Source organism: Miniopterus natalensis, chromosome 1 (genome assembly GCF_054644295.1).
Source record: "Miniopterus natalensis isolate mMinNat1 chromosome 1, mMinNat1.hap1, whole genome shotgun sequence".
In the NCBI taxonomy this organism is placed as follows: domain Eukaryota; kingdom Metazoa; phylum Chordata; class Mammalia; order Chiroptera; family Miniopteridae; genus Miniopterus; species Miniopterus natalensis.
Genome location: NC_142081.1, coordinates 40,610,418 through 40,635,035, shown reverse-complemented (window position 1 = coordinate 40,635,035; position 24,618 = coordinate 40,610,418). Strand labels below are relative to the sequence as shown.

General features: G+C 47.6%; 1 protein-coding gene across 1 annotated transcript in view; it reads right to left on the bottom strand.

Moving 5' to 3' along the window:
- The window catches only part of MEGF11 (multiple EGF like domains 11), a 330,386-nt gene that overhangs the window by 162,041 nt on the left and 143,727 nt on the right, over positions 1–24,618 (bottom strand). The window contains exon 5 of the mRNA XM_087820815.1: positions 10,124–10,216. Coding sequence (XP_087676941.1) covers positions 10,124–10,216 — 93 coding nt within the window. The remainder of the gene's footprint in view (positions 1–10,123; positions 10,217–24,618) is intronic.

Sequence of the window (24,618 nt, the reverse complement as noted above, 5' to 3'; positions counted from 1 at the left end):
TGGCTATAATTAGATATAATACTATTTTGGATAACTCTAGGATCTAGAATCTTAGCCTCAAGAACAGAAAGTAAAAATACAAAAGTGTGTGATAAAGGATTATTCCTGTTCTCTGGGATTGGGAGGCTTGCTAAAAACTTCACTTCAGGTAAATGGTTAAGCTATAATATGCTTCACTGATTTCCTCTGCCCCTTTTGCTGTTTCACTATGACCCTTAATTTGTTTATTACTCAAGTATTTGTAAAAGATGTTTTATATTTTGCTGTATCATGATAATACCAGTTGGGCTGGTTGGTTTTTAAGTTTAAATACAAAGAAATAAAACATCTATTTTACCAAAAAAAAAAAAAAAAGATAGAAAGAGAGGCCTGCAGAGCAGTCCTCCCGCTATCCTTTCCCCACAGCCCCAGCTCCGCAGGACTCAGGCTGGGGCTGGGCTGAGGTCTCTTTCAGCCTCCATCACCGGCTCCTCACAAGTGACTTGTTCTCACGTTGCTTAGTCTCCTTCCTCCGTGTCCCGTGAAAAGAATCAGACAGACCCAGCTCTGACACTCACCAGCTGCAGGACCTCAGGCATTTGCTTAGCCTCTCTGTGCCTCAGTTTCTTCATCTCAAATGAGACCATAGCACACCTCTGGTTCCTTCCTTCCTCTACCCTCCCATGATGGCTTTTCTGAGCCCTCCAAGTGCCCCCTCCCATAAAAGCCAGAACTTGCTCTCTCCCTAGACTCTTCCTCCCCCTCTCTGTGCTGGTGGTTCTCGCTTCTGCTCAAGTTCCCTGAAGATGGGGACTATGCCCTCCCCATTCCTAATCTCCCCCTTCAGCCCTGGACCCTCGGCAGTGTTGGCACCTGAGAAGTACTCAATAAATGTGCATTAAACGGAACTCAAGGGACAGAGAACATGGAGCCAACAGGGCCTGTGGCCCCGGCTATTGAATTCTTTTTTGTTCAAAATTAGAATTCTGAGGTGAATAGCAATCCTCGTACGCACAGACCTTGAACAGGCATTTGTGCTGCATCCACAGCTCCCTTCTGTCCCCGTCACAGTGACTGCGCCCAGCGTGCGGTGCCGCCGTGGAGCCCACCGTCCCGGGGAGGCCCAGGGGCACAGCAGATGCCCGCAGAAGGCGGCCCAGGCGGGTCTGCAAGGGCCACGGGCTGGGCAGAGCAGCACGTGAGGAGCCGAGGACCGGCAAGTGTAATTGCCTTGCGGGGATTCATCTGAAGTCACTTTAACCTTGACAGCGGCTCAGTGTAGTGAATAAAGAACCGGAGAGCTGCAGCCTCCCCGTTGGCAAAATGCCCCGCTGCACACTCCCCTCCCCCATGAAGCAACTCAGGGCTCACCAGGAGCCCCCACGAGGGGGAGGCGAGGATGTGAGTCATAAGGCTGCCCTCACCCATGCGTGTCCCACTCTCCACTCCTTTTCCAAGTCTAAGGATGAAGAGAGAATCACAGGAGGCAGTGCATGGTGGCGGAGAGGCGGGTGGGGAGGGTGGCAGACCGCCCTCCCAGAGGTCAGCAGGAAGGTCACCTGGATAAGGCAACATGATGTTGGATTTTGACTTCCTAGGAACAGAGCATCATGGGATTTTAGAGCTGGAATAGCTACACTAAACTTCCTTCCATTTTACAGATGAGAAAACTGAGGCTCACAGAGAGGGGAGGGCTTAGGTAGAGTCACCCAGGAAAACCGGCTTTCCTGTATGTTATGGCACAGGACTTCCAACCCTTTACAGGCAGCGTGGAACTGTGGGAAGAACATAAGTCCTGGGTTCTATTCCCGGCTGCCATTTGTTAGCTGGGTGAACATCGGAAGTTACTCCACCATGTATGCTTTGATTTCTTTGCTTGTGAAACGGAGATAATGCACATGACCTCTCCAAGCATCTGTGCACGGCGGGAGCAGAAATCCCCAGTCACCTTCCTTTTAGACTCTGTGGCCCCACTCATGCTTCTTTCTGATCTCCTTTCCCACTACTCACGATGGGGCTCCTTACAGGGAAGGATCCCCAAAGCTGTGGCAGTGGCCTTCCCAGCACACCTGTGTGGCTGGGTCCATCACTTCCCTGACTGCCCTGCCCATCTCCTTTCTGGCCCCCTCAGCTGCTCCAGGACAGAGGCAGGAACCCTGGCCCAAATCCTAGACTTCTGCTCTGCCCCCACATCCTGTGCTGCCAGACTGTGCCATCTTCAGTTCATCAGGGAGAAGTGTGTACGAGGACCCCTGAGATGGGAACTCTTCCCTGTTGTACTTTTCAAGCCAGGCAGATGGCAGGGTTGACCACTCTGGAAGTCCCCAATCCCAGTGCCCCGGCCTGACCTGTGGTCATGACTCTGACCTCCAGGCCTGTGCAAAGAAGGAACCAGGAGAGTCTGGAACCTTTAGGTCATCTGCACAAAAGTCTGCAGGAGAGCTTGGCCTGTTTGCTTTGCTATAATGAGACCCATCTGCCTCTAAGACAACTCCAGCCTTGAACTCCAAGAGCAGCTGGTAGGAGACAAAGGCATGGGAGTTAGAATACCCAGGATTAAGTTATAGCTCTGCCACTACCTCCCTGGTAACCACAGGCAAGCAGTTTCCCTTCTCTGCATCTCAGTTTGCCCATCTGTAAAATGGAAGGAATAAATCGGACAATTTCTGAGGTCCTTCCCAGCTCTTGATTTAATCGTTTAAAGTTAAATCATGAGATCTCAGATCATACTTGGGATTTTAGATCACACTTCTTAGCATTCCATTCCAGGAATATGTGGAGACAGGCTTTCATATACGTGAAGAGAATGCCGGAAAACAGAATGCCCAAGCCAGTGATATGCAGGTGATATGACCCTCAGCTCTTGTGGGTCAGCACTGAGCGCTGTGGGAAAGTGCAGAGACCCTGGGACACCCAAGATGAGGTAGTATGGGCTGGGCCAGAGCCCTTATGCCAACCCGGAGCCTAGGAGCCCTGGTACATACAGTGGGGGTACTGCAGATAGCTCGGCACGCTGGAGGGAAGACAGTATCCCCAAAAATGCCTTGGGGAAAGGGCTTGAGCCCTGATCCCTCCCTAAACCATCCTTGCAAACAGTCATCAGCTCTGGGAGATCTAATTCTGGTTATGGTCTTCCTGCCTTTCCCACTGCTTCTCCAGCTTCACCCCTAAAATAACCTGCCTAATGGCATAACAGCAAGAGTCCACCAAAGAGGCTCAAATGATCACATTTTAAAAAATGAATGTCAATTCTACATTTCTATAATTCATCTGTATGTTTTAATATAAGAAACAATACTTAAGTTACTTATCAGGTAACTAATGTATGATTACACACTGAAAAATGTAAACTCTATAGCTTCTAGTCCATACCTTATACCATATATAAGATCATGAGCTTCAATTATAAAACTCTTAGATAAAAACATAGGGGGAAAGCTTCACAACATTGGATTGGCAATAATTTCTTGGGTATGACACCAAAAACACAGGCAACAAGAAAAAATAGGTAAGATGGAATTTATCAAAATTAAAAACCTTTGTGCATCAAAGGGCATTATTAAGAGAATGAAAAGGCAACCCATGAAATGGGGAGAAATATTTTCAATCATATATCCGATAAGGATTGATAACCAGGATATATAAAGAACATGTGCAACTCAGCAACAACAACAAAACAACCCAGTTTAAAACAATGGGCAGATAACTTGAACAGGCATTTCTTCAAAGAAGATACACAAATGGCCAAGAAAGCACATGAAGAGATGCTCAACATCATTACTCACCAGGGAAATGCCAATCAACACCACTGGGAGACAACACTTCACACCCATTAGGATGGCGATCATCAAAAAGCAGAAATTAACAAGTGTTGACAAAGATGTGGAGAAATTAGAACCTGTGCATTGCTGGTGGGAATGTAAAACGGTGTACACGCTATGGAAAACAGTATGGAGATTCCTTGAAAAATAAACAGAATTACCATATAATCCAGAAATCCACTCTGGGTATATATCCAAAAGGAGTAAAAGCAGGGACTTGAAGAAATATTTGTACACCCATGTCCATAGCAGCATGATTCACAATAGTCAATAGGTAGAAGAAACCCAAGTGTCCATTGGCAGATGAATGGGTAAACAAAATGTGGTATATACACACAAGAGAATATTATTCAGCCTTAAAAAGGAAGGAGATTCTGCCCTAGCCTGTTTTGCTCAGTGGTTAGAGCATCAGCCCACAGACTGAAGGGTCCCGGGTTTGATTCTGGTTAAGAGCACATACCTCAGTTGCAGGCTCGATCCCCGGCCCTGGTTGGGGACGTGCAGGACACAACCAATTGATGTTTCTCTCTCTCTCTCCCGCCCCCTTCCACTCTCTCTGAAAAGCAATGGAAAAAATATCCTCGTGTGAGGGTTTAAAACAAAAAAGGAAGTTGACACATGCTACAACATAGATGAACCTTGAAGATATTAAGCTAAGTGAAATAAGTCAGTCACAAAGCGACAAATATTGTATGATTCTTCTTAAGTTTGTCAAATTTGTAGACAAAAAATAGAATGGTGGTTGCTTGTGGCTGGGGTGAGGGGGAAATGAGAAGTTAGTGGTTTCAGTTGGGGAAGATGAAAAAGTTTTAGAGGTAGATGGTAATAATGGTTGCACAACAGTGTAATTGTACCTAATGCCACAGAACTGTACACTTAAAAATGGTTAGGCTCTGGCCGGCTAGCTCAGTTGGTTAGAGCATCATCCTGATACGCCAAGGTTGGGGGTTTGACCCCTTGTCAGGGCACATGCAAGAGTCAACCAATGAATGCATGAATGAGTGGAACAACAAATTGATGTTTCTCTCTCTCTCTAAAAATCAATAAAATTAAAATTTTTAAAAATGGTTAAAATGATCAATTTTATGTTATGTATAATTTACCACACACAGAAAAAATCTCTAGCAAACACATACCTTAGTTTGAAAAGCATTGATCCCAGGCTAATTTAGGAGTGTGGGCATATTTCTGAGCTGTTAAATGTTTTATTTTAATCTGCAAGGATAGCTGACAGCCAAGTCAGCCAGGGGTCCCACATACCATTCAAGATAAGAACACATTTGACTTGGCAGACGCTACTCTTGGTGATATCCCAACTTGGTTCCTGCTGCCTTCATTACTCAGGCCTGCTCTGCAGTCTGCCTCGTGCTCAGCATTGGCGGGGAAGGGGCACAGTTTCGACAGATAGTAAGATGCTGTAGAGTGAACTTTTCCTGTCCTGCACTCTGTCTGTGCATGTGCATAACGGAATCTAAGAATGTGAGAGACGTTGGGGGAAGTGTGTGTGGGGGGGGGGGGGCCCGAGGTTCTCTGTCATGTCTAACCCAGCCCTTCTGGGGAGGCCTGGGACCAAAACCAAAACCAGAATCCACACTTCAAAGCACCATGGGATAGGAGGCTGAGAAGCAGGACGGAAGAAATATAATAATTAAATAATACACTGAAGGCTTAAATTTCCAAGTTGATTCTTGGGTAACATTTATAAAAGTTAACAGGGCATATTTAATTTAGGAATTGGCTCACGTCCTTCTACTTACAGCTGAAACCTCATAAATGAAATATACTGGATCACTGCCCAGTGCGGAAATAAAAGTTATGAATAATGTTTCTATCTCAATCATTGTCACTGCTTTAATATTCCTAATTACTTTAAAAAGCTAGATATTCAATATAGGAAAACTTTTTTTCTTTTTATCTCCACTTGTGAGATTAGTGCAATTTAATAAGAGTCACTCTGTCGTCTTTATTCAGGGTAGACTGACATTTCACCCTTTTACCTTCATTATTATATAGGATGGAGGTTTATGACCAAGCATGCAGCCACTCCATTTCCCCATATCGGTCCGTCTAATATCTCCGAATTATCCACAGGAGCCGATGTGTGTCCACCTACCAAGCAAATCAGCATCGCCTCGCTTCCTTTATGGAGCAGAAAGGAATTAGTCCAGGCCTTAAAGTAAATAGGCTGTGGGGTTTTAAGCCCATAAGAGAACGAAAAAGTCCGCATCCCCACCACAGTACTGGATTCGGCCCCTTCACAACTGTCAAAGTCATAAATCCCTGGGCAGCCACAAAGGGCAGGGCCGGGGCAGGCAGGAGGATGATGGATCTTTATAACCCTCCCCTCCACTTCCAGGAATTTATCCTAAGAAGAAATTGGGACAAGTGGGCGAGGATTTATGCATAAGAAGAATTACTGCAGTATTTTTCCACAGGGCCACAGTCCCTTAGCCACATGTCCAAAAATCTCTAAAAAGTCTGGCACCAAAATTCATTGAGAGACAAGATCTTCATGGAACTGATTTGTGGTTGTAGCCACTAGATGTGGTATGTCACTTCAGAAGTATTATTATATTTCATCCCACGGTACTACCCAGGCCCCACTGGGGGTATGTGTCATATATGATATAGTCACCATGTACCTTTCTGAACTCTGAAAAAATATAAATTTTGAAACCAATGGGCCCCAAGGATCTTAGATAAAGAATGATGGCCCTCAAATAGTGAAAAATCTGGAACAACTTAAATGCCCATCAACAAGAGACTGGTTAAATACTTTTGGTAATCCATAGAATGAAAATTAAAAATTTGAAGGGAGAGACATGTTTATTGACAAGGAAATGAGTATATGACATAAAGTTGAATTTAAAAAGCAAGTCACAGGACAGCACATACATTTGATCTAAGTAATACAAGTTGTATCCAGATCTAGCTAAGTGCAAATATATAGAGAAATAGCAGGGAGGGCAAGCACCCAAATGCCAGGAGAGGTTATCATGGATGTGTGGATTTAACCTTTCTGTCTATATTTTTGGTGCAGTTTCAATTTTCTTTTTAACATGAACAGGTATAATTTTAGAATCAGAAAACAACAAGAATGATGCTTTCAATTATACAAAAAGCAAAGCTTCCCTGCAAGGGTGTCACATGTATAGACATGTCTATGGACAGATCCTATTCAGAAATCTCCAGAGATACACACTGACTGGGACACCATCCCCGCGGACATGGGCTTCACAGAGACCCAAAGGTACTGCAGAGCACATGCAGGCAGACAGGCATCCAATGGCACAATAGCTAATAGCCTCAAATTGCTTGGAGTAAGCCTAGTCACAGTTTGTGTCCCATGGCTGATTCCTTTATCTCTACAATGACATCTCAGGACCACAGCTTTCAAGCAGATCCATCCTTCCCCTGTAAGCACCTAAGTTTTCTAATCAATTTTAACCTAAGGCTGTATTAATAGAGGCTGAGCATCCAGAAGGAAGAAGAGCATAATAATTAAGTGTTTAGGTTTAGGACCTGGGTTTTGCTTGACTGATAGTTCCAGTTTTACCATTTCTAGCTGTGTGTCTGCTGAAGGTTGTTTAACCTCTCTGTGCTTCAACTTTATTATCTGTAAAAGAGGGTTAATAATAATCCCTATACCATAGAGTTGTTGTGAAGACTAAATGAGAAGAGAAAGTGCCTAGTGCAGAGCAAAATTCAATAAATAGTACCTATTTTTATTATTCTCCCATATAAGCCTGAAGCTGTGTGGTCAGAAACCAGATGGGGAAGGCAGTTCAGGCCCTCGCATGTGAGAAACAAGGAAGCTTGGAGAATAAAAACTTGGGGGAGGGAAGTGATCACTGTCTTCTAATATTTGAAAGGTTGATCCATGAAAAAGGACTCTAGTATCTTCTATATGGCCTCACTGGCTATTATCAACTGCTCTGAGATGACCACCTTTCCATACATAGTCTGTGGTCTTGTCCACTGAGCTTCTTGGAAGAAATTCCAGATATGGCAAGGAGGGTCATGGCTGCCCTGACCTTTATCATGAGTGAGAACCAACTGGTAGAAGCTAGAGGTTGATTTCCACTCAAGAGAAGGGAAAACTTTCCAATAGTTAGAATGTGCTTCCATGGGAGGCAGTGAGATCCTTGCTAACAGGTCGGATTCAAGTAGAAGTTGGAAAGCTCATGGCAGGACATCTCAACATTCAATGCTCTGAATGATTTTGAGAGTGAGAGTCTATGAATTCCCTTCATTCAATGTAGCTGTCCCTCAAAACAGGGTTGGAACGCATCTTTTAGGACTTCCTGTGGAAGTACTTTTAGTATTTTTAGTAGTACATGCCTTTGAGTAGACCCAAGGGTGGTGGCTCTTCAACCCATGAGGGTGGATTTATTGAGGAAACAGCTGTGGGTTGCTCAGTACCAAATCTGGTAACTGACTTGGGGGTGGAGAAATTAGGGAGCCTGGTTTTGTAATATAAAGTAACAAGGCTGCTTCCCTACGTGCTTGATAAACTCACTCCAGAGGCAAGATTTACTCTTCACTGCCTAGTCCTATTCATCTAGTACTGCCTTCATTCCAGCTCTTTCCCCAAACTGGAAACCCTGAGAGACAAAGAGCACGTCTGAAAGACCCTCCATGGCCCGCCCCCTGCCCAGCACAGTCCAGCACATCACGAGCATGGAGCACACTGGCACTGATTGGTGATTTATATGCACTCAGGGGCCCCCGGGACTCAAGCTGTATTTCAGCCTCTAACAGGCTGCCCTTGACATTATAATCCGGCAGCAGCAAGCAGACCTGTCCCAGCAGAGCTCAACTAATCCAAGTTAGATAGTTCATCATCAAAAATTCATTGTAAGCAAAACTACATGAAACAGAACACGATCGGGGGGTGGGGGGGAGATCTCAGGCATTTCAACCAACATGTTTCCCGTAGTTCACGGAAAGACTGGCTGAGCACATTTCTCTTACTCGTGCGTCCCTCAGATTTACTCTTCATTGTCTGGAGTCGTCCCTGGCCCTGTGTCTCAGCATGGCACACCTCAAAACAGTGAAACTCATGGGGGGAGGGAGCTACCACAGCCACCAACACATTGGACAGAGTCTCTTGAACCCTACCAGATCTTGGATTACCTGATCCAAGATAACCACCCAGGCTTGAGACAAAAACACATCCAATAGCCTTGCTTCGGTTGGTATGTTCTCATGCACTGGGCAAATAGGATAGCTCCAGGTAAGGCCTTTGGAAAAAGGACCATAACTAGATGTTTCCACCCGAGCAGAGAGAGACTGAAAAAGGGCAAAAGCACCACATTGGGCCATTGTGGACCCAACTGTCCCTCTCCAAGTTTTCATCACCATTGCAGTCACTATGGGACAGTGGCTCCCAAAGATGGGTCAATAATGGGGGCAAGACCCCTAATGGATCAGCTTAGCTATGTTATCTACTAAGGTTACAATAAAAAAGAATCTCTATCCCAGTTCAAAGCAGGAAGAAAATGGGCTTCAAGACTATTCAAGGCCTCTTTGAAAAGCAAATAAGACCATGTCTTAATCAATCATTGATTGCAAGGCATACCAATGGAAAAGGGGTCATCAGCAAGTATTTAGGAGAAATGAGCCAGAGGGAAAGGATTTGCCTTCATCTGAGCTCTTGGCAGAGAACTCCCTGAGCAGCTATCAAGAATACCTCGTCCTCTCAATGGCCAGCACCACAGTAAAGACTATGCCCGGGCCACTGTGTGTGACTTGATCAGTCCCAAGAGCATCTGCCTCACTCTGTACTTACCAGGAAGCCCACCCATAGAAATGTAGGAACACAGTGACTTGCCCTTACAAGTGTCCCATTCTACCTTAGGGACACAGAGGCATCCCAGTGTCCCCAGACTCATGAATCAGTCCCCTGAGCCTCATGAGCACCCACAAAACTAAGCCTCTGGACTAGCAAAGCAAGGGACTAGGTCTTGACTACAGTAACTTTCTGGGTCTGCATCCTTGGGTGGCATCTCAATTTCACTTCAGCCCTCGAAGACCATATCTAGAGGTGTTTCATCAAAAGTCAGAGTTGACAGATGACACTACAACCCTCTTCCCCCATAACACACATGCCCCTCCAGGCCTCCACAAACCATTATCCTCACACACCCCTGCCCTCCCCCCCAAGTACCATCATGTACCAAACTGCAGGTATGCCTCTTCCCTGACACCCGTGCTCGCCTAAGCAGCATCAGCCCAACACAAAGAATTCAGCATGTACGCAGCACGGACCCTCCTGAGCCAGACCCAGGGGACAACATAACCCCCAAAGACCCCAGACTCACCGCTGGAGCAGTCGGGTCCTCCCCAGCCGGGCTCACAGTGGCAGGTGTCCGGGGAAACACAGCGGCCGTGCACACACTCCTCCGTACACAGGGCTACAGGGGGCCGGGAGAAAGGGAGGAAAACAGGAACAGACAATGAAAACCAACCATCTGGTCAAGGAGCATAAACCACTTTATAATGCATCCCTGAGGCCCAGGGGTGTGCAGAACGCATCACTGGCTTTGGAGAAAAATCAAGCTACCCAGACCTCAGCTATTTAATTAACTCCAAAATGCATCCCACAAGAGGGTGCTTCATCCCAGCCTCGTTTCCTAAAATGAAACCCAAGCCTGAGAAATGGCAGCATTGGTGGCTTTTCAGGAATATTTCCTCCAAGGCTTAACACTTGGAGACCTTCCTCAAAGCCCAACCCCTAAATCCGCACTCTTGCTCTTTTGCCATCCACTCAGGAAATGCCCTGTCACGTCCATCAACGGCTTTCCCTAATCTATTTCTGCAAAGGCCCTGAAATTTATCAGGTTGCCTGAAAAGAGTAGGTTCTTCTCCTGTTTCCTCCACCTTTCTACCCTCCTCCCCAAACGTCCCTATTTTGAGGCTCTCAAATGTCAGCAAATCTGCAAAGTACACAAATGCTGAGGAAAAGGCAACAGCTAATTATAAGAAAGTAATTAAGAAAGACATCCACGATGATGATAATTGTAATTAGAAGGCGCCTGGCAATTTCTTATCATGCAGTCAAAGGCTACAGCCTCCTGACTTGGGAGGCAACAGCGGAGAAGTTTCCATCAACTGCTCCAGCACTAAGGCTTATTGGCAATCGTTTGAGGAAGGGAGAGATTCTGGCTCTCTTCCTCTGACATCCACATTTTCTCAAGGTCATCTTTGCTCCTGAGAGATCTTCCCCACCACAGATCTAGTCCATCAGTGAAGAAAACCCCCATTGCCACCCCCACCAATTTTGTAAGCTTAGGAAGTCAGCGGCTACCACTAACCCTGTAAATTTCTTAGGAGGAAGCTAGATGAAACACATTCTCTCTGCCTGGCCCTGGCCTGGGGCAGCAGGTGTCCCCTGATGGTGGAGGCTGCCCCTGACCTCCAAACACCCACCCCACTTACACATCCACTGCCTAGCCTGAAAGCCCACCAAGAGGTTAGACAACAAAGCCCATTTTATGGTTGGTGCGGGGTCCTCTGGCCCCTCCCAGACACAGATGCTGACCCTGAAACTGTTGCCTAAGCCTGGCCAGGCCCCAGGCAATGCAGACCCAGAAGAGCCATTTCAGATGCCCCACTGGTGAGAGGTCTGCAGTCAGCCTGTCCTCTGCAAGCCCGGGATGTGGTGCATCTAGGGAGAGCCCTGGCACTTGAGTCCTCATTTGTACAAGTGGCTTTTGGGGAGAGTTCTGGTTTGTGATGAAGACTTCCATAGCCCCTCACTTGGAGGTCCAGGCCCTACCAGCTAACCCACTTCTTGCTGGGGAACTAGGCTGGCCCCTGGCCCCAGTGACTAGCTCCTCTTTGAACCACTATGAGCTGCTCACCCGGCTGCTAATAAGACCCAGCTGGTCATGCCTTCTGCCCTGGCTCTCAGTGCTCCCTCCAGACTCTCCAAACAAGATCAGATGGATCAATGTTCCCAGTATACGCTGGACACCAGGTGTCCAGCCCCATCCCTGGCTGGATCTAGCCAGCTCCCAGCTCTGGCCTTAGTTGTGCCCGCTTCCCTCCATCTCACACCCCCATAGGCTGAGGTCCCTGCATGCTCCACAGCTGGGCCCATCTGCCTTCCAGCAGACCCTTTCCATCAGCCTATCAGATTATCTCATGACACCTCCACCTGCCTTCTGACCAGAGGGCAACTCCTTGATTCCTGGGGGTTCTGTCAGGGGCAGAAAGGGCAGGCAGTGACCTGTGAACCTGCCAAGTATCAGAGAAAATCATGTCCAATTCCTTCACTTTACACATGGAGAAACTGAGGTCCAAGTGCCCTGGACCTTATGGACAGTATGTGGTTCTTGGCTGGGGAGGAAGGAGCTTGGGGATGAGGCTACTGGAGACAGAGGCCTCGGAAAGTAGAGGGAGGTGAGAGGTGCCCAAGACCATAGGGCCTTCACATGTCACCCAGGAAGGATGTTGTCCCCTGCCCAGGTGGCTCAGGGGCTGGAGGAGCCAGTCCAGAGGGTACAACATAAGGGCTCTGTGGTTGGCCCCCAGGTGGGTGAGAGCTGGAGAGAAGACAGAGGAGCACCTACAGGGAAGGGCTGGGCAGCGGGCTCAGAGCAGTTCAACGGGGGGCGAGGGGAGAATGAAGACTACCAGCATCCCGCCAACCCTTGCCTTTCTCTGACCCTTCTGACCCTAGAGACCTGCCCACTGACCCACTTCCAGCATCCTCCCCCTAGCTGGAAGGGAAGGGCCCTCAGGTGCACCGAGCAGGCGCCACACTGCCTTTTCCCTTGGTCCCTCCCCAGCTCAGCCCTGAATCCAGCACACTGGCTCCCTGTGACCTTATACACAGAGGACAGTCATCCCACAAGGCCTTGGCCTGACTCCCTGTGGTCCCTCCAGACCTCATTAAACCCCTTTCCTCCTCCCCCTGGTATTATGCCTGGGCTATTTGTTTGTCAAAACCTCAATCCATTCATATTTCATAGGTGTTGTTTAGACAGTGTTGTTTGAGGCATGAAATATTGGCAGTAAATACCCAAGGCTCAGATGGCCATATTTGGCATTTGGGCCACTGTGTGTTGTGTGTACCTGGGGAGGGAATGGGACGGGGGTGCTGAGGGAGAGTCTCCTGAGGAAGGACGGATGGAGGGGAGACCCAGACCCTCCCTGGGGCTGGGGTGGTTGACTCCTACTCTAGGACACTGGTGCTGCCCAGCAGGGCAGCCCCTCTACTGAGGGCAGAGGTTTACACAGCACTTGCTCCTAGAGCATTCTCTCTGACCCCAGTCCCCCACACACACACCAGTTGACCCCCCAGGAGGGGCTGGGTTAGGGTTCTGTCACCCTGACCTCCCTCTTCTCTGGCTTCTGTAACTCAAAATAGGTGCATTTTGTTGAGTCCCTCTTTGCCCTACTCCACGGCCATATGCTGTTGGCTACAGGGAATTAGAGGCTGACTCTCACAGGCTGTGTGACTGAGGGCCAGGCCCTCTCCTGGCCCCACTGAGAAATTTGAACCACTGCTCTCGTAGCTTCCCGCCACCTATGGTCCTGCCTTGGTCCTGCTTCCAACATCCCAGGTGCCAGAGGCATTTTTAGTGAGAAGCAGCTCAGTGCCATGGTAAGAGCATGGACTGCACCCAAAAAGCCAGTCTGGACCCAGTGATGCTACTTAGTAGCTCTAGACCCTGGGCCAATTACTACCTCCCTGTGTCAGTCTCCATCTGTTCAGTGGGGGACAGTGACAGGACAGGCCTCAGGTGCTGTGTGAGGATGAAATGAGTTGACAAAGGACCCAGAGCAGTGCCCGAGGTATATATAATAACTGCTGTATGAGTCTTGCCATTATTATCTGTAGGGTGTCCTCAACCTGGGGGAGGGCCCTTGCAATGCCTGAGCCTCTTTTATCCTTCATGTGCACACTATCTCCCTCCTCTCGCCTTTCACTGAGGTTCCCGATACATGGAGTGGGCTGTAGGGACCTGCTGACAGACCACTGTTGGGGACAGTGTGCTGGAGGGCAGCTCCTCCTCCACCCCTGGTGGAGAGACCAGGGTAGTAGACGACCTAAGTTACAGTTACAATTATAAGACAATAAGCAAGTCTTTAACCTTCCATGTCTCAGTTTCTTCATCTGTAGAATGGGGACAATACTACAGTCACACACTGCATAATAACATTTCAGTCAGTGACAGACTGCATATGCGACAGTCGTCCCATAAGATTATACGGTGAAGGGTTTAGCAGAAACTTTAGCCAACTTCGACAAGCTTCTTTAAAAGTTTGAAAACATGGCCCCCAGCACCAAAAGGATTTCATTAGGAGAGAGAAATGTTCATTGGATATTATCTGCTTACAAGCAAATTTAGGATTAAAAAAAAGATAAAAAGCAAACCACCATGGACATGTTTCTGAAATGAGTGACACTGCCCCAAGAAGAGCCTTAGGCAGGTCCTTTAGAACGTGTTCCAGAAGAAGGCACTGTTATCACAGGACATGACAGCTCCATGCATGTTACTGCTCCTTCCTTTAGGACAAGATGTGGAGGCTGAAGAGAGTGATATTGATGATCCCAACCCTGTGTAGACCTAGGCTCATGTGTGCGTTTGAGCCTTAGCCTTTAACAAAAAAGTTTTAAAAGTAAAAAAATAAATTTTTTTAAGTAGAAAAAAATCTTATAAAGATATAAAGAAATAAAATACTTTGTACAGCTGTATAATGTGTTTGTGTTTTAAGCTGTTATTACAAAAGAGTGGAAAAGTTAAAAAAAAATTCAAGTTTATAAAGTAAAAAAGTTATAGTTAGCTAAGGTCAATTTATTATTGAAGAAAGAAAAATATTTTTTATAGCTTTAGTGTAGCCTAAGTGTACAGTGTTTATAAACTCTGCAGTAGTGCACAGCAATGTCCTGGGCCTTAACACTCACTCACCACTCACCCACTCCACTGACTCACCTAGAGCAACTTCCAGTCCTGCAAGCTCCATTCATGACAAGTCCCCTGTACAGGTGTATTATTTTTTATTTTTTATGCTGTATTTTTACTGTACCTTTTCTATGTTTAAGTATATTTAGATACATAAATACCATTGTGTTATAATTGTCTGCAATATTCATCAGAGTAACACGGTATACAGGCTTGCAGCCCAGGAGCAATAGGCTATACCATATAGCCTAGGTATATAGTAGGCCATGCCATCTAGGTTTGTGTAAGTGCACTCTGTGATGTTTGCACAACAATGAAATTGTCTAATGATACATTTCTCAGAACATATGCCCATTGTTAAGCGACATATGACTTTACCTACATCATGGGTTGTTGCAAAGATTTAATGAAATAATACATGTGAAGTGTTTAGACCAGTGCCTGGCACACAGTAAGTGCTCAAAAAGCATGAGCTACTATTATTATTTCTCCCCTTTCCCCCTCACTCTCTCACTATGGGGCCTGAACTTGATGTCTAAGACAGTTACAGCTGCTACCACTTACCTCAGCTACCATTTCTGAGCACCTACTATGTGCCAGGCCTTGGAGCTTTCCCACATGCTACCTCAATCTCTGTCATAGGCCATCCCAGGACGCCTTGAGGGAGTTAGCTGTGTCAGCACCTGTCTCTCCTTTGCAGTTCTCCAGCCGCTGGGGGACAGAGGCTGCTTCCTACTCGGACTTTTTAAGCTCTCATGCTTCCTGGTACAAAGTAGGTGCTCACTACTTATGGGTCACAAGGAGAGAGCCACCTGCACCAGGAGACAGCACCAAAACACATGCAAGGAGGGTATGGTTGTCTTCCCCGAGCTCAGCTTCAGAACTCAGTCACAGGGAAGTCACAGAGTCTCTGGGCCTGCCCCTTGGCTCAGGCTGCTTCTGGCTTGTGGAACCAGGGTGCCTGGGGGACTTGAGGGATTGTGGTGCGGGTGCAGCAGAACAAGCTCAGTCATGGTGTGAAGAGACTTGGGTTCGCGTCGACCAGCATCGAGCTCCATGATATTCAAGCAACTCCCTTTCCTCTCTGAGCCCTGAGACTTTGCTAAAAATCAAGATTAAACAAGATGAGGTCAGAAGTCCCACTCAGCTAAGAATCACTGTGGGCTGTCATCCCGCCTACCCCTCCAGGAAATGCCTGGATTGCTGCCATTTCTCTAGTTCTACTTCTGTCCCCCAAGCACCATCCCCTTTCTATAGCCTACTCTTGACGTCACTGGGACTCCTGGTTTCTGTCCTCCATTCCTTTGGAAATGGCAACTGGATTAGGAGCCAGGAGAACCGAGTGTGGATTCAGGCTCTGTACTCTCTCTGACATACGACTCTGGGCAGGGGGCTTCCTTCTCTCTTGGCTATAAAACAAGGGCTTTGGAACACTTCGCCCCTAAGACTCCTTTGACTGCTGCCACCTTTGATGCTTCTAGGGCTGCTCTGGCTCCACCACATCACCTTACAGCAGCTGGAGGCTTGAAATGCTTTTGCTGGGCTCCCCAGCCTAGGTCCCGAGTCACCAAGGCCAGGCATAGCCTCCATGACCCATCGCCACCGAGAAGCTAAGAGGGCTCAGGCACCCTAGTTTGCATGGACAGTGAAATATTTTCCCACTAGAACCCCCCAGTCCACATGAGGTTCCCCTGAGTGGCCAAACCCACAGAAGCCCCTTCTTCCTCTGAATCCTACGGTCCTCTCTGGGGGACTGCCCATTTTGGGGGACACAGCACACTTGGTCTCCTGCCACATCCCCCTTTAGCATGGGGTCACCTAGTCTCTTCAACTAGACTGGGAGCTCCTTGAGGTTAAATCCAGAATCTTCAACGTCCCCAATCTCCTTTTGAGCTATGACTTACAGATACTCCACATGAGTCTGTTGGTGATTCCTCTGAGTACCTATGCTTTGACAAGCCAGGGGAGAAGGGTCAGGATGCAGAGGGCGTGGACTCATGACCTGTGAGGGTCAAGTAAAGGGTGGGACTTGGGGGATGCTGTGTAGTCTGAAGAAAGATGTATTGGATGGGGGCAGGTCACAGTCAGCTGACAGGCTGAAAGGCTGCTAAAGCGAAGTGGAAGCCACTCTGTCCCACACAGAATAGGGACCCAGGCGTGTACATGACAAAGGGGCTGATTTCAGTAAAACTGAAAGCAAGGCTTTCTAACACCTGAGTGGGTTCAGCAGTTCCAAGGGCTGATTCTATAGGCAGGGAGCAACCCATCACTGGGAACACTCAAGCGGAGCACAGAGGAACTACAAATGCTGGAGGGCAGAGGGCAGAGAGCAGAGGGCAGCAGGCAAACCGCAACTCAGGCCAAATCCCCTGGCTGTCTATTTCTATAAATAAGTCCTGTTGGAGCACAGCGACGCCCATTCCTTTACATAATGTGCATGGCTGCTTTTGCACTATTAGGATAGAGCTGAGTTGTTGCCACGGAGACTGCTGGTCAGCAAAGCCTAAAATATTTACTATCTGATGCTTTATGGAGACTCCTGCTCTAGAGGCTTCTGGGTTTGATGAAAAATTGGACTATGGGACATTTAAGATCCCTTCTCCCTTTCTACTCATCTATCACTCACTACCCATTATGATCAGAAGCTCAAAGGGTGCGTAGGAAATCCCAAGGATGTCGGCCTTTCTAAAGTGGTCCACCTGAAGGGACAGGGGCCATCAAGCTGGGGGGCATAACCTTCAGTAGCCACAAATGCTCACTTGGCACTTTATTTTAGTCCTCTCTTTCCCCAGGGGGCTGGGGACAAGAAATATGGATGATTTAATGACGGAGTGTGTTACAACTGATGGTCTTGTTTGATAGACACTAGTAAAGAAAAAGACCGAATGATACGTCTTTCTCTTTGCTCGGCACTGAGAGGCCATTGCCCCACTTTATCCTTGAGGAAGGTATGTTACTATTCCACTTACAGTGAGGAATCTACACCACAGGAAGGGCTAAATAACTGCAAATTAGCATAGCGGCCAAGAGCTTGTGCTAGCCCCATGTTTTCATGATTGCCCCCCCATCCCCAACCAGGAGCTATTTAAAACATTTTTTGCCTTAATCACCCCTCCCATGAAATTCTACTACTGCAGATACACTGTAGATCTGTGTATGTACTGTGTGTATATCTGTGCTTTATGTATAAACAGACTAAGAACCAATTTTTACCCCTTAAGAATATATGTGCTGAATTTTCTCCATTTGCTCCCTCAGGTCACTCCCTACCCTTCTCCACCCTTGTCTGTGCCCAGAGAGGGGGATCTCCATGGACTGCACTATCAGGCTTCCTTGCCCTCTGGCTTCTGGATGGGTTTGGCCAATGGCAAATACCAGCAGGAGATGGGAGGCTGGGTCATGGGTTGGTGGTGATGGTCCTCTCCCCTATAGCTCAAGGTTGGGGTGGGTGAGTGGGCCCAGGCATAGAGTGGCTCTCCTTGGCTGGTAGCCCTAAATGCTGCAGCATCTCGTATTGGTTTCCTCTTATCCCTCCCATGCCCTAATATGTAATTGTTTTATTAAACTCTCCTCAGTAAACACACCATATGCTGCTTCTTGCTGGGATCCTAACTGATTCAGTGGCCAAGATGAGAACTTAACCCACATCTGTGTGATGCTACAAGGCCTGCTCTTAACCACATGTCCCACAATCACCTGACCACCGGTTGAGATAAGTTCCAGCGTCAGATCTGTCACCAACTTGTCACTTCTTCTGGGTCTCAGTTTCTTTGTGTGTGAAATGAAGGGGTTGAACAACCTAATCCAAGTGTTCCTTCCCGCTCTAGGAGTCTAGGGCTCTGCTTCAGTGTCTTTAAAATGGGGACAATGGTCCTCTATCTCATAAATCACTACCTCACTGATTCAAGCCAAGTTTGAGAAGAATCCATTCCACAAATGCAGGCAGAGTGCTTGGCATGGGAACAAATGTGCTCTGAGGTACGGATGCAAAGCCAGAGTGTCAGTCCTGGGACAGGGGTGAGCCTGTGTTAGCAACCCAGGACTCAGTACGAGGATATTGGCATTGAGCAAAGAGGCCAGGTCAGACTTGGGGTCTCCTTTGCAAACCACTGGTCCTTCCCTGAGCAAGGCACCCAGTCTGCTATCCCCTGTTCATGGTAAGCTCTCAGTCCTCAATCTTATTAGCATTCCACCCAAGATGACCCACAAATCCCTGAGGTGCTTGTGGTACTATATTTTGCCTGGTGGTTTGCAAATGGTCTTACTAGTTAATGGAACTATAAAAATTACATGAAAAGGTCAAGATAAATAAAGGCAACTTCCATGTTCCCGGGCCAACTAGCCTGATACCAAGTTAGGACAAAAGAAGGCTTGGGAGCCAGGGAAAGGAGCTGTGGCCTCCCAGAATTCCACAGTATATGGCTCTGGAGTTTCCTCTGAACCCAGTTTCCCCAGAGCTCCAAGGCACATTGATCAGTCCTCCATTAGCATTCTTGGCAAGAACCTCAGACCAGGCTGTCATTCGATTCTGCTTGGAAATAAAATGACCTACATCTAAGTGGACCCAAGTGCCAAATCCAAAGTGACACACTTAGCACAAGTGATTCTGCCATGCCCAAGGTCGCACAGAATGTGGGTGGGGGTATGTGGGTGTATGTGTTGTCTACGTCAGGGAGTCACCAAGTGGAATTCTGAAACAATTCATCAGATGTATATCACTTATTCCTTTATAACTGCCAACCCTGAGTCCTCTCCACAGCCAGGACAAGCCAAGACGGCTGGCCTTTCCTCTCAGCACATCTAGAGCTGGCTTTTAATTGCTGTGGTCATATCTGGCTCCAAAACATGAATAGTCCATTTTTTTTTTTTTTTAAAGCAGCATTTCACCTGCAGGGCTGAGAAGATGGAAGGACATTAAGAGCCAAACACTCTCTTGGTCTGGGGCCTGCAGGTTCCCCTTCTTTCTAATGAGGGGTCCTGGGAAGGCTCATACAGGACTCTGGGATTGGTTAGTCAGGGGTATGTACCCTACCTTACCTACTGAGCTGGCCCACAGCCACTCACGATAATCTACAATTTGGTGGTACCCTTGCTGAGTTTTATGCCTTGACAGTCCAGCATTATCTAAAAGCCTGGGTCCCTATTCTGCCACTTATTAGCTGCACATACTTGAGCAACCTGTCTTGTCCTCAGTTTCCTCACCTATAAAGTGGCTGTGGACTTAGAGTTATCGCAAAGAATAAATGAGTTCATGTACAGCACCTAGAATCAGAGGTGAGTGATAATTATTATTGGCTGGTTGTTTTTTATGCTACTGTTATTAATATTCCTCTTCCCAGGGCCATGATCCCAGATGCAGTCCACCCAAGATGACCCACAAGGCTCATTTCCAGGTCTAAGGATGAGAAAATGGCCTGAGTTTGATCTGTAAAGCATTCCTTATTTGCTGGGAGTTCTGGAGGTGAGGGGATGGGGGCAGGGAAGGAGGAGACAGTTCAGGTTCAGCTCATTGGTGAATCATAAGTTACTCAGGACACCACTGTGCACACCCCTTTCCTTGTCCACTTCTAAAAGGGCACCGGGGGGGGGGGGGGGGGGGGGCGGCGCAGGGCTGCCAGGCCCTTTCTCTCAGGGAGAACCACTGACTGTGCATCTGGGGGGAAATGTAAACTTGGGGCAGAGTGCCTGCAGCCCAGGTCCTTTCTGCTCCCATACACCCTCTGCTTATTCATGCAAATCCCTACCCTCACATGCATTCATTCACTCCCAAGTCTGCTGTGTGCTGGGCTCCCTGGGCAGGGGTTATGGAGAGGAGTGCAAAAGGCAGAAACAGCCAGGCTTTGCCCTGCCCTTCGGACTCCCTGACAGTGATTACTCCTCCTGCCTGCTTTTAACCCCTTTCCCCCAAAGAGCCCCTCTGGCCCATAAGAGTCTTGGGTGCCCCCTCAGAGAGTTGTGCACAGAGGGATGAGGGCTGCGCTCTGATACCCACAGGTCAGGATTGTGGGGGATCAGAGAATGGACTTGGGAGCCAGGCTGTCACTTTCTAGTTGTTTTGGTTCTGCCACTTTCTAGTTGTATGACCTCAGGGAAGTTACTTCTCTGGCCTCAGTTTTCTCATCTTTACAATGGGGACAACAGTCCTCTTCCTTCGTAATTTGGTTGCTAAGTTAATCATCAATACATGCAGACTGCTTAGTACAAAGCCTGGCACATGGGAACCTAGCTTTTTTTTTCTTTCAAGGTCGTCTATTCCATCCCCCTGCCTCTGAGCAGTCACTCACTCCAAAAACATTTATTAAGCACCTGCTGTGTGCCAGACACTGTGCTAGGTGCTAGTCACAGCCCATAAGAAAAGCCACAGCCCAGCCGGGCATGGCTCAGCAGTTGAGCATCGACCCAGGATCCAGGAGATACCGGTTTGATTCCCGGTCAGGGCACATGCCTGGGTTGCGGGCTCGATCCCCAGTCAGGGGTGTGCAGGAGGCAGCCGATCAATGACTCTCTCATCATTGATGTTTCCATCTCTCTCTCCCCCTTCCTCTCTCTGAAATCAATAAAGATATATTAAAAAAAAAAAAAAAAGCCACAGCCCTGGCTTTCACAGTGTAATAGTGAGAGAGGGAGTTGGCATCTGAGTGGGTCTGTGCATGGGCACTAAAATGTTCCTGGTGCTAAAATCACAGCCAGTTTAAAGAACAAGATGGGCCCCAAGAGAAGGTAGGAAATTCTTTTGTATGTTGGTGGAGAGAAGAAGGGCGTCACAGAGGGTATGCTCAACTTGACATCCATTCATAGTACATTTATGAGCACCTACCATGTGCCAGATACTGTATCAGCCTTCCCCACTTTCACAGACCATGGAAATTTTGCCTCAGGGTTTGCAGGAAGAAAACTTCCTTTACTTTCCTTCTCCCAGCCCTCTCACTTCTCCAGCCTTGGAACTCGCTCCTGCTTTCTCTTCTTTGGCATATGGAACTCCTTTCTGTTCTGAATGGACCCCTACCCTCCCTACCCTGGGCTTTCACACAGCCTGGAACTTCATCCAAAACCCAGCTCTCTCACCACTCACTTTTGCTTATACTTCACGTTCACTTAGATGCCACTTCTTCCAAGAAGCCTTCCCTGACTACACTGCTCCCAAGCTGGGTTGGGTCCCCTCCCTGCTCCCACAGCATCCAGTTTGTCCCATAGGCTACAGTACTGACTTCTCTGGGCCACTTGTCTGTCTCCCATCAGCTCCAGAAGGCAAAGAATGGGCCTGTCTAGTTCATCCTTATGTCCTAGCACAGCAGCTGGCACATGGCAGGTGTTCAGTAATATATGCTAAATGAATAAGCATCTGAATCTGCAAAGAATCTTTCTCCTTTGCCTTCACCCAGAGTCCTACCTGTCTCTAATGTGGGCCATACCAGCCTGGTTGGGGTTGAATACGTAATTCAGCTAAGACAGCAGGGAAATGCGCAGACCTGAGTTCAAGTTCAAAATTCCTCCGTGGTGGGATAGTGAAATGCTCTTTAGAAAAATTCCAGTGACTCTCCAGCTAATAAACAAGGATTGTTCCAGAAAAACCCAACAAGAAGGATTTTAGTCTGGAGTTTAAGCCTCCCTCTCATTCCAGCCCTGGGGGCCAACTATCATCAAAGCCACTGTCAGATCACAGACTCCCCTGGGGACCTCTCCTGTATCTCTACCAATCACCCAAAGATAACAGCCTGCCTTTCATGGCCCGCCTCAACATGGCTTAACTGTTAATCATTGTTTATCAATTAAAATTGCAACTTGTCAGACTGTCCCTATTGAGTTCCTACGTAAAACAATCACACCCAACCACTCGGCCTGCCTAAAAGCCGGGTGTCGGGTGTCGCAGTCAATTCTCTTGATGGATGCTGGGGGCCCCAGAGCTGCCTGTGGACGCTCTTAGTACCCTTGGCTTTCCTTGCTTTGTAAAGGATTTTCCCAGTGGAGCTGTTCAAATCACCAATCCTGCATTCCTGCAAGGAGCAACAGCTTTTCAACTTGTTAATGATGTTGGCGCATATGGCCTGAGTCAGCAACCCCCAGCACACGACCCAAGAAAATCTTTTTCTGGGTCTTTTTTCCCCCCATTTGACAGATGCCAGACTTTCTCCAGAAAGACACATTCCAACTGATTGATTTTTTCTTTGGGAAATTGATCCTCACCACCTATGAGGAAAGCAAAACATGAGGCTTGTCAAGCATTTTTTTAATGCTCTCATTTAAAAACCTGTCCCCTGGTTCTGCCTTGGTACTTGCCTTCCCTGAGGAAGGAGCTAGTCTTTTCTCAGAGCCACACATGACAGTGTCCCAAAGGAGGGGGTGCAGGGAGGATGGGCAGACATATGAATAGGAGGCTCCAGGCAGAGGATGTGATTAAGCTCATGGGCTTCAGGTTGGACAGATCTGGGTTTAAGTCCTGGTTTTTCCACTTAGCTGGCCGTGTGTCTTTCAGTCAATTAAAATAACCTAACAACACGAAGCCTCAGGTTCTCCATCTGTAAAACTGGGCCAATAGAATTACCTAAATAAAGGGTTGTTGTGAGAAACTAAATAAGATAATGCCTGAAAAGTGGTTGGCAGAGTGGGCTCGTAGAAAGAGCCCCACAAATTCTAATTCTTACTATCATGGTTGGTTTTGGAGAAGGCAGCCCATACCTGACACTGCAGAACTCAGGATCTTCAGCAGGGACTCAGAGCCACAGCATCTCAGAGCACAGGGGCCAAGGAATTACAGAGACCCCACTTCCACTGCTTTAGCCAGTGCTCGGAGCCCCTCGCCTATATCCTGTGCCAAACTTCTACTGAGATGCTTCTCCTAGCAGGCCACAAGGTTGCTCTGCTCCAACCTCACTCAATTGCATCACATCCTCAAGTGAGAGACTCTCTCCAACCTCTGGGCCTTTGCACATGCTCTCCTCCCTCCCAGAGACACTCTTCAGCCTCCTCCTTGCCTGGCTAATTCATCTCTCAGGTCTCACCTCAAATGTTGCCTACTTTAGGAAGCTATCTCTAATTACCCTCGATAGGTTAGCTGTTCCTGATACATGCTCCCATAGCACCTACCCTTCCCCGTCAAAGCACAGGTTACATATTATTGTTTTGCTTGTTTGACTGTCTTCAACACTGGACCAGGGGCCTTTGAAAGGAGGCTGTCTCTCTCTCTCACTATCAGGTCCAGTACAGTGCTGGCACAGAACAGAAGCTTAATGAACATCTGTTGAATGTATGAATGAATCAATGAATCCCCTTTGATTTATTAACAGATGTGATTACTAGGAAGCTTTTAGCTTCATTGAGCTGAAATCTGCCTTGTCGGAACTTGCCCATATTGGTGCTGAGTCTGTCCTTTCCTGCTCCCCAGCCCACATCTCGTCCTGATTCCACATGACAAGCCTTCAGGGTGCTTTTATCTAATGGGACTGAAGCAGATGAGAGACAAAGTGACAGGAACCCACAGCTTCTGAGGAGGGTGTGGCTGGGACCAATGGTGCCCAACAGTGAAATGTCCTTCCTTTCTTCAAAGTTAGTCTTTTGTCTTGGGTACTCCCGCCAGGCTGCTGCCACCAACCAGCATGATGAAGCCCCCCCCAGGTTTATGAGTATCACTGCTTATTGTCTCAGCGGGAACAGCCCATGTCCCGCTGGGTTTAAATCTCGCTGCTATTAAGAAGCTAAATCAGGAGCTACTTAGCACCACTGATTTAGGGCTTTAATAAAAATAATGCAAAGTGGAAGAGAAGGTAGCTGTGAAGGTCACCTTCAGGCTCCTCCCATCCCGCTCTTGCCTTCCTGTTAGCATCTCTTACTAGACTGGAGATGCCTAAATTCCCTCAACTCCAACATATGGGAGTTTGTGCTTTTCTCAATTAGTCTTCATCACA